Genomic DNA, 16,950 nt, shown 5'->3' on the forward strand with positions numbered 1-16,950 from the left:
TTTCAAATATAAAACAAATATAAAATGCTGGTTGCAGGTGCTAGGCGAAATGAAATACAGTCAATCAATCCAAGACAGCACAGATGACGTAGCAGGAAAGAATTTATTTTTTTTTAATGTTATTTTACATGAGATTTTATAGCAGGCAAGAACAGGGCTCTGTTAAACGTTTTGTGGCTTACATTGACATCACAAATAATGTAAGAAGTGCGGCCATCAGAAGACAAGCACCAACTGTGCCATAAGTCTTGTGCACTGGACCTTTACTAACGCAAATATGTGCAAAAAAAGAAAAAAAAAAGAAAAAAGTTTTTAATTTTGAAAATCTCGAGAGGAAACGCTGCGTTTGATTGCCGCAGCTTGCCAGCGATGCTCTAGGTGGCAGCAGTGCGCTCCTCTGGCAGGACATCCGCGCAACGAACGCTTCACCTGCGGGCAAGAGTCGCCTCGCGCCTCGTCCGGAAAGATGTCGTGGCACGAGCGTGCGCTGACTTTTCATTAGCGAGGATAGCAATTGGCACGCGTTGGCAATAATAAAAAATAATAACAAGAAGAACATATATTACATTTATATAAAGTGTGTCTGTTAAAAGTTTTAGACGGAGGACCGGGGATGCGCGGGACGCGACGCTGAGCGGAACCAGAGAGTCCAGAACCCCCGGAGGTCGCACCATGAGACGCGGGGAGGACGAGCTGGACGCCGCGTTGTTGCCGTGACTCGCAGCCTTCCCTTCCCACCATGGAGGAGAAGTTCAACAGACTCATTCTCGTCCCCATCGCGGCGGTCCTCTTCCTGATGATCGGCTACCAGTACGTGTGCCCGGCCGACAGCGGTGGCTGCTACTTCAGGGGCGACGACGCGGGGCTCTTCCAGCGCTACCCACCGGGGTTGGAGGTGGTCTACGCCGAGCCGGACCCGGACCCAGAGCTGGAGGCGGACGACGAGGTCCCCGCCAAGATCACGTCCAAATACAACTTCACGGAGCGCGACCTGGACCGCCGCGTCGACTTCGACATCCGCGGGGAGGACGTCATGGTGTTCCTGCACATCCAGAAGACGGGCGGCACCACGTTCGGCCGCCACCTGGTCAAGAACATCCAGCTGGAGCAGCCGTGCGACTGCCTGACCGGCCAGCGGAAGTGCACCTGCCACCGGCCCGGCAAGGCCGAGTCGTGGCTCTTCTCGCGCTTCTCCACGGGCTGGAGCTGCGGGCTGCACGCCGACTGGACCGAGCTCACCAGCTGCGTGCCAGTCGTGATGAACAAGCGGGACAAGAAGAGCGCCGCCAAGAGCAAAAGGTGAGATCAGAGCTGATTAAAGCGCAACTTGCTTGATTGAATTGCATTTGGAGTTGCGCCACTTCAACGAGCTTTTTAGTTTAGTTATTTTTAAATTTAATCTATTGAATATAGAGGCTCAAACAAAGCAATGAGCAGATTTATGATTTTTGATTGACATCGACCGCATCCATAAGAGAGTTTATGACGTTTCATTTAGATTTTAGTAGACTTGCTGTTCTTGTAGGGGGGAGGGGGTCAAAAAAAGTAAACAATGATTGCCGTCATCAGCTGACCTGATTGTCACATCATACAGGAGGCTGCACTGTGGCACAGGCCACATGACACTCACTCAGGTGGCATGACTGGCCTTCATCACAACGATCATTTTCCAAGTGGTCAATGACAGAAAAGTGGGATTTAAAAACACACAACACAATGCATTTTCATTTCCATCAGTACGCGCAGTGATGTAGTGCGTAATGCGCGAGTACGCCCGGTGTCAATGACAAACTGGTAGTAGGGTTGCGCGCCACCAACACTTTGTGGGCACGTGGTGAAAGGAAACGGCGTGACAGAAAAATCGGTGCTGACATTTTCAAACTGCGGCGTTCCTTAAACCTGGTAGTTGCCCTCTTCCCACTCCCCACCCAACGCTACTGTGTGTGCGGCGCGGCCACCAGGCAGCCCGGTCTCCAGATTCCGTTTCCACTTCCTGTAATTACAGGAGCGACGGTGGCGTGCTTAAGAGAGTAAGTGGCTTAAGAAGGGCAGGCTTTGTCCCGAGGTGTGCCGCCTGCACGCTGAAGCCAATTTAACCTCGCAGTTGGTCAAGAGGGCAAATCTCCATATGTTACGGAGAGCCGAGGAAAATGTAAGGGGTGGTGGAGTGTGTGTGCGGAGGGGGCAGCCGAAGGGGGGGCTGTCTTGTCGACTAGGAGCATCTGAGAATCCCTCCGATCCATTAGCCGTCCTCCTCGGTGGCAGCCATCAGACCTAATTCGCCGCCTTCAAATTGTTTTCATTGGCGCTGGGTGAATAGACATCGCTCCGGTCGACACTTGTCAAGTTGCAGTAGGCGAAAGAGAAGAAAAGAAAAAAAAAAAAAACCCCGCCCATTTAACGCCGACACGGCGCCAGCTTTGAGACTTTAGAGACGGCGAATGAGGGGAGAAAAACTCCAGCTGTGCAATCAAGTTATTTTCCCCCCCGCTGCGGTTAGCAGACATCACACCCTATCGTGAAACATTGCAATACGGTATTCTGATGCAAATTGTCTTTTCTCCCAAAGCCTCCAAACAAATACCATGTTTCCATTTTAATCTGTTCAAATTTTGATTGTTTATATTTCACACATTTTTTTTTTTTTACCACTGAAAATCATCTCCGTGTCTACAGTGGGCATTATAAGAGAATTTACGATACGGAATATCACCCAACGGACAAGTGGCCTTCCCAATCAAAAAACGTTTCTCTTTCTCCTTAAAAGAGGAATTTAAAACAATCACTTCCAGTGTAGATTTAATGATTAACTCACATCCTGTTCCGCAATTCTATATGCTATTCCGTTACGCTGGAAATCAAAGTGGGCCCACTCACTCCCACCCACCCACCGAGTCCAGCATCAATAGAGCAGTCTGAGTCTGGCACATTGAAAAGGTCAGAGATCACTGCCCCTCGAATCACCTTTCAGAGGCCGAGCATCTCAAGTAAGGGAAAAAAAAAACAAACTGAATTTGTTGTACGCAGCAGCTTGGGTAACAACGGCGCAACATGCACACTGCTCTGCCGAAAAAGACGGAGGTATGAAATTATCACACCACGAGTGAGTCACCGTATAGCTGTGAATATCTTCGAGACGAGCAGCGAGTCGTAACTCATTCGGCGGCCACGGATCCGTCTCGAGTTCCCCTTTTCTTTTCCCCCCAGATTGATGGGTGAAAGGCAATAGCTCCTTCTGCCAACTCATTTTGGATCACCCCAACACAGAGTCCAGACAAGCAATTAGGATTTCCTGCCATTTCAGATTTAAACTGAGCTTGTTCTCGGATTTAATGTGCACCAGGGTCGGGGCCCCCAAGAGGCTTCCGTCCCATCATGTGGGGGAAGACTGCCCCATCAGTGAGGAGCTGTGTGATACACAACCATGGCAGCAGAGGGCGCTGCAGGGAGTTTGTGCATTATCGTACCACAGCGCGTTTATATTTGACAAAAAGAATGCCACAGCCCAGCTGCAGCAACAATATGTGGTTTGACTTATTATTTTTATATTGGTAAAAACTTAACAAATTGTGCATAAATACATGTACATTGCAATGAAGTGTATTACTGCGGTCCAATAAAAGTAATTTGGTTTTCCTACCCACAGAACAGCTAATATACAGTATATACAAACACACACACACACACACATATATATACACACACACACACATATATATATATATATATATATATATATATGTATATATATACACACACACACACACACACACACACACATATATATACACACACACACACACACATATATATATATATATATATATATATATATATATATATATATGTACACATACATATATACATACATATACATATATACACATACATACATAGAATTTGTATCTAGCAAGGGTCTTGCTCCCAGCTGGCTGCCATCTTGCACCATCATAGTTCTTAAGGAAGCCTGTGTGGACAATCCAGCCCGTCTGACAACGCGTTTCGTAATTTGAACGCTCGCATCTTCAAATAAACCAACAAATGAGAAGATAAACAAGGTATCCAGGTTTGGGTGTGCGGGCCATTGTAGCTCACTGGCAAGCTCGGGAGGGGGAGGGAGAGTGAAAGACCCTGCAATCTAAAATGTAACCACCTAATGTTGCAGTTTCATCTTCAAAATTTCCAAATATTACACACTTAACTTAACCTTTAAGGCAACTCTCCTATTCTGCAAGATGACTCTGCCTCTTCCGGCTCTCATCATCGTGTTTTTGCTCGACACAAATCCTACTCAATTTCTGCATTTCATCGACTTTAATCTAGGACACGCTCATTTAGAATTATTCCAGAAATGCTAACATGACTAAGCATCTACACACACATTATGTTCCACTCCGCACCCAATCCGCCATGAATACTGGTGTATTATTGATAGATGACTCTTGCCTTATACAAGTCGCAGCAGTGATAGGGATGAGACAAATGTCATGGGACTGGATGACGCCCACACCTGTCTCCGGGCTACTTTGAGAAGACTATGAGGTTGTTTGTATAGGGCATATGTACTGGCGTAGTGTATGGATGCCTTAGGACACATTTTTTCTCAAAAAAATAAAGAAAGAAAGAAAAAAATCTTCCTTTGCAAAGGAGTAGAGGCAGTAACTCAAGGTACACATTTCGTCCCACATTTCTAATTGACACAAGAAAATGATGGGAAAATCCCAGTAGCCACCTGGAGACACATTGGATGCATTTACATTATCCTCTTAACATTCTGTTGTCTTCTCACCCAGCTCTCAATAAAGCTCGTTGAAAATCAACAGCGTCAGTTCAGTTTTGCCTAAATTTGGGAACTGGTGAAAAGTAGAAGAGTTAGGTCATATGAATATTGAAGTAATAATTGTTCTACTGTGATGAAGGTAGTGAGGATGCGTTATCACACTTGTTGAAATCATTGAAGACTACATGCATTCCCCAAAGCAAAATTATTTTCTCTGAAATTGGTAAACATTTGCAATGCTTTTACAGAAAACTTGCTGACACATAGCCGATGTAGATTTGCCATTAAGAGGCAAAGGTTTGCCAATATGTATAGGTTAACTGGTACAAGAGAGCCGACAGACACATTTTTTTGCCGAACAATCTAATGGTACTGCACTGCAGCCTAGGACCGTAATCTAGGGCATATTGCAAACCCAAGTTAAGTCAACCTCTGCCAAACTGCGACGACACCTTTAAGATCTGATCTACAGCTCTGTGTGTGGAAAAAAGAATACACTATCCCAGTGTCTGGCAGGAAAAAGATAAACACACCTAAGACCTTTGTCCCAGACATTCTTTGCCGTCTCACTTCTTTATCTAAACCCTTTTCATAGTCACTTCGTGCCTTGAGATCAGCAACTGAGGCTTCCGCGAGAACAAGCCGTCGAAATGATTTATTCGTTTTAGCTTGTGTTCCAAACACTCCCGTTTGTGCTGAATTCGATCACAGGATGGTTTTTTAATGCAGGACGGCTGAGGCGCTTTAACTTTGCCCGCTTTTTACTCTGCCCCCTTTATGGATTCAACCCGCAGCCTCTGCATTCATCATACAGGGCAAAGTCTTTACGAATACGCAAACTTTCTGGGAGCGACGGCCGAGCGGTTTGAGTCCTCTTTGATAGGCGCGCCACTGGTCATAGGCTCCTGGAGGGCTTTTGCTCGCAGCGTGGGGGCCCCACAGCATTCATATCGCAGCAGGCTGCAAGGCCAGACGTCAAGCCTCTTTTCAATTGCCGGCCTGCCCTGTTTGTCTTCAGCAGCCGGGCCTCACGCTGAGCACTCGGTGTGTAACCTTATTACTGACCTCATTATTTCAGATTAGAGCAAAGAATGCAGGCTGGTCGCGAGTCAGCTCAGCCCGAGCATAATGAGCCAGGTTCATTTCGGATGGTAAAGAAGGACATTTGCAATCAATTTGGCAGCGGCGTCCTGCCATGACGGCAGTGACGTCAAACAAATTCAAATATGCAGAGATATGCTGGTGGGTGGCAAGGTTTAGTGCTCACAGAGAGAATTACAGTGCCTTGTCAGAATAGAGCTTTTGCAGCATTTTGCCTAAAATACCATTTGGCATGCGGTATATAGGTGGGATTGGCTGTTCTCGTTAAAAACCCTCAAAAAGGAGCTTTTGGGAGAGACCTGCGAGTGGATTTCTCTTCATTTAAGGCTCCCTTTTTTCTGACAACTTTGCTTTTTGAATGCAATGTCACTCTCCGAGCTTTGTGCAGTTATTTTAAGCTGCAGACAATCATACATTGTTTTAAAAGCAGGGACTGTCAAAGAGAGCTGACCTACGGTGGCCATAAATCTTTAAACCGTTCCTAGTGGATGCGCGATCACTTAATAGCAGTTGGAACTTTTAAGGAAAAGCGGGCTTAATCCGCTCATGAAAATGAGAACTTTCTAGGAGACGTACGTCTGATCGCTCCCAAACAATCAGGTGCCCAGGATTTAAAGAGCCACCCAATTGATGCCCAAGTTGAGGGAATTTAAGACATTTTCTGGAAAACAACCTTGTAATGTCTGAATCTGTGCTCCACTTTTTTGCTGCTGTGGGATTTGTTACATTTTTCGTGATGCTCGGGCAACAGAATTAAAGTAAAGTCTACAATGAACAAGAAGCTACTATCTCGCATGGTGAAACTTGAGTTTTCAGTGAAATATCCTTTTCAGAATTGACCGAGGAAAACGCTCATTGTTCTGAGACAGGCTGCATTTGCACTGGTTCTGATTCGTCACTTGTTGTGGGAGGAAGCCTATATGTACAGTACTCGACATCAGAGTTTTATTTCTGGCAGCGGGTGAATGTGAGGGTCTTCTGGGAGGTCTGTGCTCAGCTGGATGCTGCGATACAGGATGATAAAGCATTAAAAAAAAACCAAAAAAAAAAAACCCTTATCAAGTAAAGTAAAGCGCATTTGGTTAAAGCATCTCTCGTCTGCTCGCAAAGCCAAGTCAGCGACATCAATTTGTTTCGTTTGAAGTGCAAATACCAGGTGCTAATTTCGAGGTTTGTGCTGGAGCATGTTGCTTCACACTTATTATACAACAACTCCTCACCGTGCTTGCTGATGATGTTTGTCTTAGGAATTAGCATATACGTGATTTGGCACAAGGAAATGTGTCTCCCAGTCAGCCAAGACGACGTTATGGCAAAGGGGCTTTAATCACATGACCACAAGGAGAGGGTTGCCAGGACCTCTAATTCTTCATTAAGCTAATTATCCCCAAAGTCTGTCAAGTTAAACAGAGATATTGGTACATTGGATATATTTGCTATAATTTCAGGATGCTTCTAATTTCAGGAATCTAAAGTAGGACTAGATTATCCTGGTCTATAATAAGATAATTCGTTTTTGAAATTGTGATTTTTAAGACGCAAATAACTCCCCACCCATCAAATATTGTATTGTGTTTCGACTTCTAAGCAGTTAAGCTTGTGGATACTTGAATTGAATAAAAATGATATGGAATTGGTTTGTTTGAGATTTATAATTAATACACACACACACACACACACACACACACACACATATATATATATACAGGTACTACCCGAAAAATTAGAATAAAATAATAAAAGTTGTTTTATTTTGGCAATTTAGCATAAAAGATGAAACCAACAAATCTTTATTACACGCAAATTGACATATCTCAAGCAGTTCCTTCCTTGTTGATTTTCAGCTTATTAAAACCACAAACACACAAACTCAGAAAATTATTATAAAATTTGAGGTTTTTCTTTTAAGATGCAATACCTGATCAGCAAAATCCAAAGAAAAACTTGAAATATATTGATTTGCATATTATTTGTTTATATAATATGTCAACTTCACCTTTTAAGTGTACATATATGTATATGTATACACACACACACACACACACACATATATATATATATATATATACATATATATCTATATATATATATATATATATATATATAGATATAGATATAGATATATACATACATATATACATACATATATATATACAGCAATGGACTATGAAAAGGTTATGAGAATAATTTAAAAAAATATGTTTTTAAATAAATCTCTACTCGATGTTCATCTATTGATACGTACATTAGAGATGCAATGCCGACAGAGTAGTGCTACAAAACTGCATACAGGAGATATGCTAGGAGCTAGTAATGGTCAAACATGAATGTTCTTTAGATCGTTGAGATTTAAATCACAGTCATCGCCCTGAATTTCTGCATCACCCATTAGGATGCCTTCACGGCTTGTATTCATGCAGGAACACAAGATATCGTAGGATCTTTCTAATCTCTTGTGACTTCAGGGGGATTAGGGGCAGTTGAAGACAGTTTTTTATACTAGGAGGCAGAAGGGTGGGAGGAGTTAATCTGAGTCCAGATTTCTTAGCTGTCAACCACATGGCTTTAAAGAGACAAAAACGGTAAGGAATCTGGTTGGGATTGCTTGATATCACAAACCGGCGGCGGAGGATGAGAAACTTATAATTATATAATTGTTAAGTTGTAAGGATGGACTGGCACAATAAAAAAAAAACAAAAAAACAGTGATGTGAACATCTAAAGCTTCAAGTCAATCTTGCCTTTGACAGAGTCCACGCAGCCGCCAAAGTAGACCGCGTTTCAGGAATTTCCCTGAAGTCCGTGTGGGTAGACCCGACCTTTGCATGGTACCCCACACTCCCTCACCTCCCTTTATCCCTCACATGCAAAGATTAAGATGTCGGGCGAAGGTTAAGGCTAAGGCGCTCAAGCCGCACACGCCAGGTTGCGGTGCATGTACGGATATCGACGTGATGCTCGCTGTGGGTGTGTTTGAGAGCCGAGTGAGCCGCCTCGCTTTCGCAAAAAACAAAAAAAACAGAAGGAGTTCTGTTCCCCCGAGAGAAGACATCCAGCCCCAACACACGCGCAATTTTTGCTTTTACATTTTGACATTATGGCCATCATTTGAGAGGTGTTCGTTTTGCGCTGGCTGTGGTGTTTCTCTTGCGCAGTCAATCGTCAGAACCGCATTATCGCACCCTCACTCGCCCGGGCACCTCGCCTTCCTTTTCTGGAAGCGTTCTCGTCTCCACACAAGCATCCCAGGGGCTTTTTTTTCTCTTTTTCTCCCCCCCCCCCTCCTCACCCTCCCATCCTTTATTTCCCAAAATAGCATCTCATATCTGCAACCGACAAAGATCACGGCGCGGCGGCCGCCCGTCATTTTCTTTTCCCTCCTTGTCTCTTAGCATGTGCTTCTGTTCGTTGTATCCAACAGTGTCACACCCCCGGTCGTCACCCTGCAACTGGTTTTATATTCCAGATAAACAGAGCACCGCCCTGAAAAGAAGTTGCCTTTGTGCGCGCCGGCCTGCTTGGATAGTGATCACACTGTGTACAGGATGGGCCTGGGGATTGTTTGGCCTGTAATTGGCAGACAAAGATTAAATAAGTGCACCGGGGGAGATCCAAGATAAGCGAAAAATGGATCCCTCATGACCTCTTGGTCTGGAAACTGATGTGATGGGACCTGCCAAGTCTCTCAGGCAGGAACACGCTGTACTGGTGCTAATGAATATCACAGAATCGGGCCGAGTAATGGAATTGCCCGTTTTCTTTTAACGCGATGTACCACGCAACTGAGCTTTATTTGACTGAAATTCTGAAAATCGAAGGTTGCCGATCTGGCAAACATTGTGCAGCTCCGTAAACACCTCACCCTACGACCACAATAATCTTTACGCTCAGCTGCTAGCCGTTTAATCCTCCTGCTAAAAAGGGTAAAAGGTGTCAGAGATAAAGTACAGAGCCAGGTGATAATTCCATGCACACTATCACTCGATCCATCATTCATGCATGAATAATGTATAGAGCAGCTTGAAACATATCTATTAATGACTCGGTGAAGCCGACACCAAGGGGATGGGGGTACAAACGTGTGAAACAGTGGGATCACTGCAAAAACTTTGTGGCACATCTGAAATGAAAAACAATTTTGCAACGCTGCTCTTGTTCTCTCTAACGTGATGCTGTTGATTGAAAGGTTGCTGTGAGAAATTTCTCACACCGCAGGCTCTGCCTTTAGAGGAAGCAATTGGGGGTGATTCATAAGTGGTTCCCTCATAAGTTAAATGGCCTGAGGATTTTTTTTTTTTTCCAGTTCGTCAGTCGTTTCAATTATCGAAACTCAGCTGTAAGTGTGCAAACCTCTTGAAGCAGGCCCTTTTTGTTGATTGCAAGCCTCAACATACCCAATCATTTTTATTCATTCATGTATTCTTAAGCAGAAGTGGGAAATGTGCTCGAATCAAAACTGAACACCAGTGGTGACAAATTGGACTAACTCAAAAGTTTGGACAGGGCATTCTAAAGATTTTGGTGCACTTGCTCCCAGAGCAGCTCCAGATATTTTAGAATGGTGGTAAGACTCTTGTTTGGGGCAGGGACAGATGCCAAACGCATATTCGGTTTCCAAAATAAAATGCAGATAACAGCCATCTGTGTGGGAGTGCCTCATCAGCAGCAGCAGGGTAAATAGCTTCCATCAAGGCTTTTAACGTGAGACGACTGTGTCCTTGATGGCAGTCGGTGAATTAACAAGGCCGATATTGATCTCTGCCCGACTTTCCTCTGTAGTTTTTTTTTTTTTTTGATGGTGATTTAGAGGGTGAGGGAGCGAGAGAGCTAGATGAAGAGAGAGAGAAAGAGGGCGATCGATGGCGTTTTGCAGGTTCTGCTGTGTGGGGAGAGGCAGGCGGCCGGCGGCGGGAAAGGGCGAGAGCGAGGCGTGGGATTGATCGGCCGGCAGACCGGGACAAAGCGATTTAACTTTACCGCCAGGATTGAACCCAGGGTGAACATTGGAGGCGCAAGAAACAACTGGCAGGTCCATTGTAGTTTTGATTTTCATTCAAGTCAAAAATAAAAAAAAATTGTTTGTTCAAAACAACTTCCTGATACATTGGATATGAATCTTAAAGCTTAAGTGTGGAATATTTGGAGATTTTGAGAACAAACGGCGACATCAAATGGTTACACAATTTTAGATTGCAGCACTCACCCCCCTCAGTCTCTCTCGCCCGTGCTTGCCAGTGAACTGCGGTGGCCTGCGCACACAAACTTGGATACTTTGTCCACCTTCTTCTTCTTTGGTTTACTGGAGGACGCAAGTGGTCACCCTAATTACGAAACACGCTGTCAGGAGGGCTGCATTGTCCACACCAGGCTTCCTTAGAAACACGGCGGCGCAAGATGGCAGCTAACTGAGAGCAGCTCTATGTATATTCTTATATATAAATAAGAACCATTCCATGGGAAGGAAATCCAAATGACTTTTATTGGACTGTGAATACACACTTATTGCAGTATATTAAGCTTTTACAAATATAAAAATTGTAGATCAGGCAAAAATTTACACCCTGGACCTTTAAAGGTGTTTTTTTTTCTTGTTAATCAAGTACCAGCATTGACAAAACTGAGCTGCATAACAGGAAACTTTCATGTTTTCCACGGAATGAATGTTTCATCTCTCCAATGTGTAATTACTCTTGACCTTCATAATCTGACCCCACCTCTGTCCCTGACGCAAGTAAGAGGAGAGCTCTGGCATTTGCTGCTCTTCGTCAATAGGTCACAGTGAGAGTGCAGTTGGGAAAGGTGGGCTTGCGTGGACGTTTCATCGATTGCACTTGTCTTGCGGTTTGGCCCTGCGGATAGACGATAGGCGCAGCGGGAGAACGGGGAACGACTGAGATCTTTTTTTTCCGGGAAGTGCCAAAAAAAAGGGGCCCGCACTCCATCCGTCTCGTGCCGTCAGCGCGGCTAATTCGCTTAGCTTCCGCTGCTGACGGCCATTACCTGAGGGCTGCATGCTGTGATATAAATCACCACGCTCACTTTGAGCACAGATCGTAGCTGACTGAGGGGAGGCCTTTTGCGTGAATGCTTAAGTGACAAAATCAAATAATTGGAGCCGCGCAAAAAAAATCCCACTGGAGGGGCCAGCTATGCTACAATTTACACATGTAAGAGTTTAAGTATAAGGTCAAAGCAGGCAAGAGTTCAGAAAATAAGACAGTGAAGTATTTGCTGGTGGGGTTTTAATAGTAAATATCAACCAAAAGGCAAACAATAATAATGATAATATTAATGAATGCAATAAGGAGATCTTGGTATAGATGTCAAAATGTAACAGAAGACATTTTCCTTTGTACTTTACTTGATTTAAGTTTACTTAACAGAAAAGGGCGGTAAACAAAAAATGCTGGAGTCCCATTTTAAGGTCCAGTGTGTAAAATTTGGCTTGACTTATGATTTTCATATTGGTAAAAGCTTAATATACTGCCCATACATACATTATGATAAGTGTATACTTGGGGTACAATAAAAGTAATTAGATTTTCTCATATATTTACACACACACATACACACACATTCTATATGTATATAAATATATATATATATATATATATATATATATATATATATATATATATATATATATACATATATATATATACACATATATATACACATACATATACACATACATATATATATATATATATATATATATATATATATATATATATATATATATATATACATATATATTACATACATACACACACACTATATATATAAAAAATGCTACTTATGTTAGCAGTACCACTAAGTTCTAAGTTCAACATTGCAACAAAAAAAGCACATTTTATTCTGAGGTTTTTGACGTACTATGAAGACGAACAAGGCTTTCCGGTATGGTGTTCTTGCCAATTAAGAAATGCCAGATCCTATAGTCCCAGTCTCCTGCAAACACTACCAGTCCCTGCTATCACAGCAGTGTGTGAACTTCAACAAGCAGATATGCCCAAAGGGAAAAAAACCCAACTGACAGGCAGTGGGCTGAAGAGCTTTATTATATAGTTAGAAAGGAATGACTTTTAAAGAAAAAGAAAGCAAAATGAGAGTGGGTTTAAAAAAACACATTTTCCAAAGCGCCAATACAGTGAAACGTCCTTGAATCTAAATTTATTTTGCTGCTGAACGGAATCTCCCTGATGGTAAACTACAGACCCCTGGAGGAAGGAAAAAAAAATTCAGCGCCCTGCTTTTTCTTTACACTTTCTATTTGGTTTCCCTGTGACACGGTGAGGTCACTGCGATCGCCGTGCACAAGATGAAGGTTTTCAATTCCCCTTCCATCCATGTCGTCTCTCTTTTCAAATGGAGGTGTGTTTTTCTTCCTATAATTTCTAATGGCTGAAATTCTCGTGGCACCGACTTCTCAGTCACCTCGGTGTTATGCTGGTCATCTCTGAACTCAATAGATGAGAGCCGAGCGCTGCGTTTGTCAGATGAAAGGTTGTTTTTGTGTGCCTGTGTGTGTGTGTGTGTTTGCGGCTGTCTTACGGCAATTTGCTTTTTATAAAAAAAAAAAAAAAAAAACATTTGCTGGCAAACTGGATAGATTAAGTAAAAAAAAAAAAAAAAGAGGCTGCAGACAGTCAGTGAATTTGTCAGAGGAAGGTGGTATAGCAAAAAGAACCCGTCAATTTCACACATACAGGATATTAAGTAGTCCCTGCTTGGTTTGCATTGCTTGTGTGTTTTTACTCTCCGTCGCCCTCAGACGCTGCTGAAGCCATTTTTCATTTAAGCGTTCGTCACACTCTCAGCACCCTTATGTACTTTCTCATGCTGTGGCACTTCAGTTCATTTTTCTTTTCTTTTTTATCTGCAGCAGGATATGAGGAACTTGAAGTACAGGGTTACGGTTTCACCCCGCACTGGCCTGAAAACGTGGCTTCACGCGTTGAAGACATTTAACCTGCGTAAATTACAGCCATCTCCGTAGACAGCTCTCAATTTGGAACACTCAGATACATGCAAAGGATCCAATTCGAGAATTCTTGTGAGAGGTTAAAAGTTGATTAAAGTATAAAAACCGGAAAACATTGAAAATTTGTGAACAATAAATTAATGAAATTGTGGGGCTAAATTGCTGTACGAGGGCAAAATGGACAGCTTTGCACAATGTGTTACGTACAAAATACGTAAATACTGCAATTACTGGAGCCTTCTCTGTATACAAAACAGGGGAGGTTTCATTAAGACAAACCTTCTTAATATCTTTTATACATGCATATTTTCTCCAATGCATTTCAGCAGATTATGAAAGAAGCAGGTGGTTTGACAACTTTGCTCAGAACAAGCGGTCACCGTGTCAAGGCAAGAAAAACGTACAAACAGTGTCGCCCAGCCAACTCACTCCGCAGTGGAAAATAAAATTGGGCCGAAGCCGCGTTAACGCGTTTTAATTTATGTCCCTGAAGAGTAACTTGTATATATATGACCCAGATTTATGTAATAATGCAGCAAAGAAAAACAAGTTAAATAACCCTTTTTATGAAAGGTGGCTATTCTGAAGAATTTAAATATAAAATGTGTTATTCTACACTTTTATTGTTTCCTCCATAACGCCATGTGTGTTCATATCTACTTTGGATTGCTTCAGTGTGAAACTGCAATGTCATTTGATCGAAGTCAGCGGCTAACGCCTCGCCTTGAATCTGTCTCCGCAGGAACTTCTACTACATCACCATGCTGCGGGACCCCGTCTCGCGCTACCTCAGCGAGTGGAAGCACGTGCAGCGCGGCGCCACGTGGAAGACGGCGCTGCACATGTGCGACGGCCGCCTGCCCACCGAGGACGAGCTGCCCGCCTGCTACAGCGGCGACGACTGGACAGGCGTGCCGCTGGCCGACTTCATGGGCTGCCCCTCCAACCTGGCCAACAACCGGCAGGTGCGCATGCTGGCCGACCTGAGCCTGGTGGGCTGCTACAACATGTCGTCGGTGGGCGAGCTGGAGCGCGGCCGCGTGCTGCTCGCCAGCGCCAAGGCCAACCTGCGCAACATGGCCTTCTTCGGCCTGACCGAGTTCCAGCGCAAGACGCAGTACCTGTTCGAGCGGACGTTCGGCCTGCGCTTCATCCGCGCCTTCACGCAGCTCAACAGCACGCGCGCCGCCAGCGTGGGCATCAGCGAGCGCGTGCGCTGGCGCATCGAGGGCCTCAACGCCCTCGACGTGGAGCTCTACGAGTACGCCCGCGAGCTCTTCCTGCGCCGCTACCAGCGCAACCGCCAGCAGCAGCACCGCGAGGAGCGGCTGCGGCGGTGGCAGGAGCGGCGTCGGCGGCAGCGGGCGCACAGGACCTATCTGGCGCAGCTGTGGAGACTGGGGGGAGGCGGAGGGGGAGATGACGACCGGGAGGTGGCAGAGGAGGAGGAGGAGGAGGAGGTGGTGGCGGCTGCGAAGGTTCAGGAGGAGGTGGCCACCACGGAGGACTACAGCAGCCAGGTGGTGCGGTGGTGAAACGGAGCCCCGCCCGATGCAGAGACTGACGGCCGTCTGATTCATCGTGCTTTATGGCCCCGCCCCCTTGCCCCCCCAACCCCCCCTCGCTCTGCTGTGAATCTGCCAAAAAAAAAAAAAAAGAAACCCTCCTGCCCTCATAGCGCTTTGATGGCCAAACGGTGTCTTAATATTTATGATGGATGTAATCGTTTTTTGCCGACATTTTGTATTTGTGTTCCCTTTTTTTTTTTTTCTTTGTTGAGGCTATTTTTAGGCGCGGCGGTTGTTAAATTAAAAAAAAAAAAAAAGAGAGAGACGAGAGAAAAGCGAAAAGAAAAAAAAGTGTTTATTTATTCATTAGCCGGGTGGCTTTGAATGTCCTCAAAGCCGGTTTTAAATGTGAAAATCAAGTACCGAGGCGCTTCACAGCAAACGCCAGTTTTAGTCCGTTTAAAAAAAACAACAAAAAAAAAACAAAAACAAAATGGTGAATGAGCCAAGAGATGGTCTGTGTCATGTCTGTGATCTAGCGCTGTGTTGATCTGTGATATCTTGTAGTTACTCTGTGGTGTTTGGCTTCATAAGAATATCAAAGCACAAACTTGGCAATAGTCTGCAGCGAGTGTGCAAGCGTGCACGTGCGTGTGCGTGTGTGTGCGTGTGCGTGTGTGACTGTGTGTGTGAGACTGTGTGTTTTCTTTCCTTTCTGACAAAGATGCAGTACAACGAAACAATCAAGGCAATTTTTTGCAGGAAATGTGTTCAATAAAAACATGCAGCATCCAGTGATTTACATTTTTCACCCTGCCCCGATGCACGGCCGTCGCCAGGGCGAGCGCGCGTCAATGCGTTTTGGCCCCTCTCTATTTTCACAGCGTGCTCTCAGCCATAAATCAAGGACGAACAAAAAAGAATCTGGGCGCAGCTTGCCAGCTTCATCCACGGATGCACTGACGCACGTGGATGAGTGGGTTTTTTTTTTTCCCCCCTCGGCAAGCAGAGCTCGCGTAAAAAAAAAAAAGGTAATGCTGGTACTTCCGCGATGAGGTGGTCGACGGCGGTTCCGACGCACTTCCGAATGGATAGCCGAGGGGTCAAATGACAGAAGCTGTCGGAAATTCGCCCAGCAACAAACATTTGACTGACGTTTCCTTTGTGCAGCCCGGAAAGAAAACAATCTACTCCGACACTTTTACAGAGCACCTCGGAGACGATATGTGCCAGTCGTGATGGCTTCATATTAATATCCTGTGGCAGTAATAAGCACTTCCCAAATGCTGCCCGCTGACTTTTTTCTTCCACTACCACCCCCCCCCCCCCCTTCTCTTTATGAGAGAGAAAATGAGAATGAGAGGGAGATCAGTCAGGAAATGGTTATGTCCACCGACCAAAATAGCCTCTCCATCCCCAGCTGCCGTCTCTATTCTACTTTCACAGCACACGGCGGAGAAAGATTAAACTTGCATAAGCCAGCGGTAATGACGATGGATTGCACATCTTGGTACATAAACGCGTGAAGGGGGGAAAAAAAAATAGGTGGCAGGAGCCTAAGGATGTTAGTAATTCCC

At 44.5% G+C, this 16,950-nt stretch overlaps 2 protein-coding genes across 2 annotated transcripts in view; one reads left to right on the top strand and one right to left on the bottom strand.

Annotated features, from left to right (window-relative positions):
* Window positions 1-16,950, bottom strand: part of dzip1 (DAZ interacting zinc finger protein 1) — a 45,199-nt gene that overhangs the window by 23,742 nt on the left and 4,507 nt on the right. The gene's annotated exons all lie outside the window — the stretch shown is intronic.
* Window positions 238-16,039, top strand: LOC142882853 (heparan-sulfate 6-O-sulfotransferase 3-B-like). The gene is made up of 2 exons (XM_076017557.1): window positions 238-1,299; window positions 14,608-16,039. Exons 1-2 carry the CDS (start codon window positions 740-742, stop codon window positions 15,398-15,400), a joined length of 1,353 nt encoding a protein of 450 aa, XP_075873672.1. The 5' UTR covers window positions 238-739; the 3' UTR covers window positions 15,401-16,039.

This window comes from Nelusetta ayraudi, unplaced genomic scaffold, assembly GCF_046127955.1.
Source record: "Nelusetta ayraudi isolate G7.1 ecotype Tasmania unplaced genomic scaffold, CSIRO-AGI_Nayr_v1 ptg000006l, whole genome shotgun sequence".
NCBI lineage: Eukaryota > Metazoa > Chordata > Actinopteri > Tetraodontiformes > Monacanthidae > Nelusetta > Nelusetta ayraudi.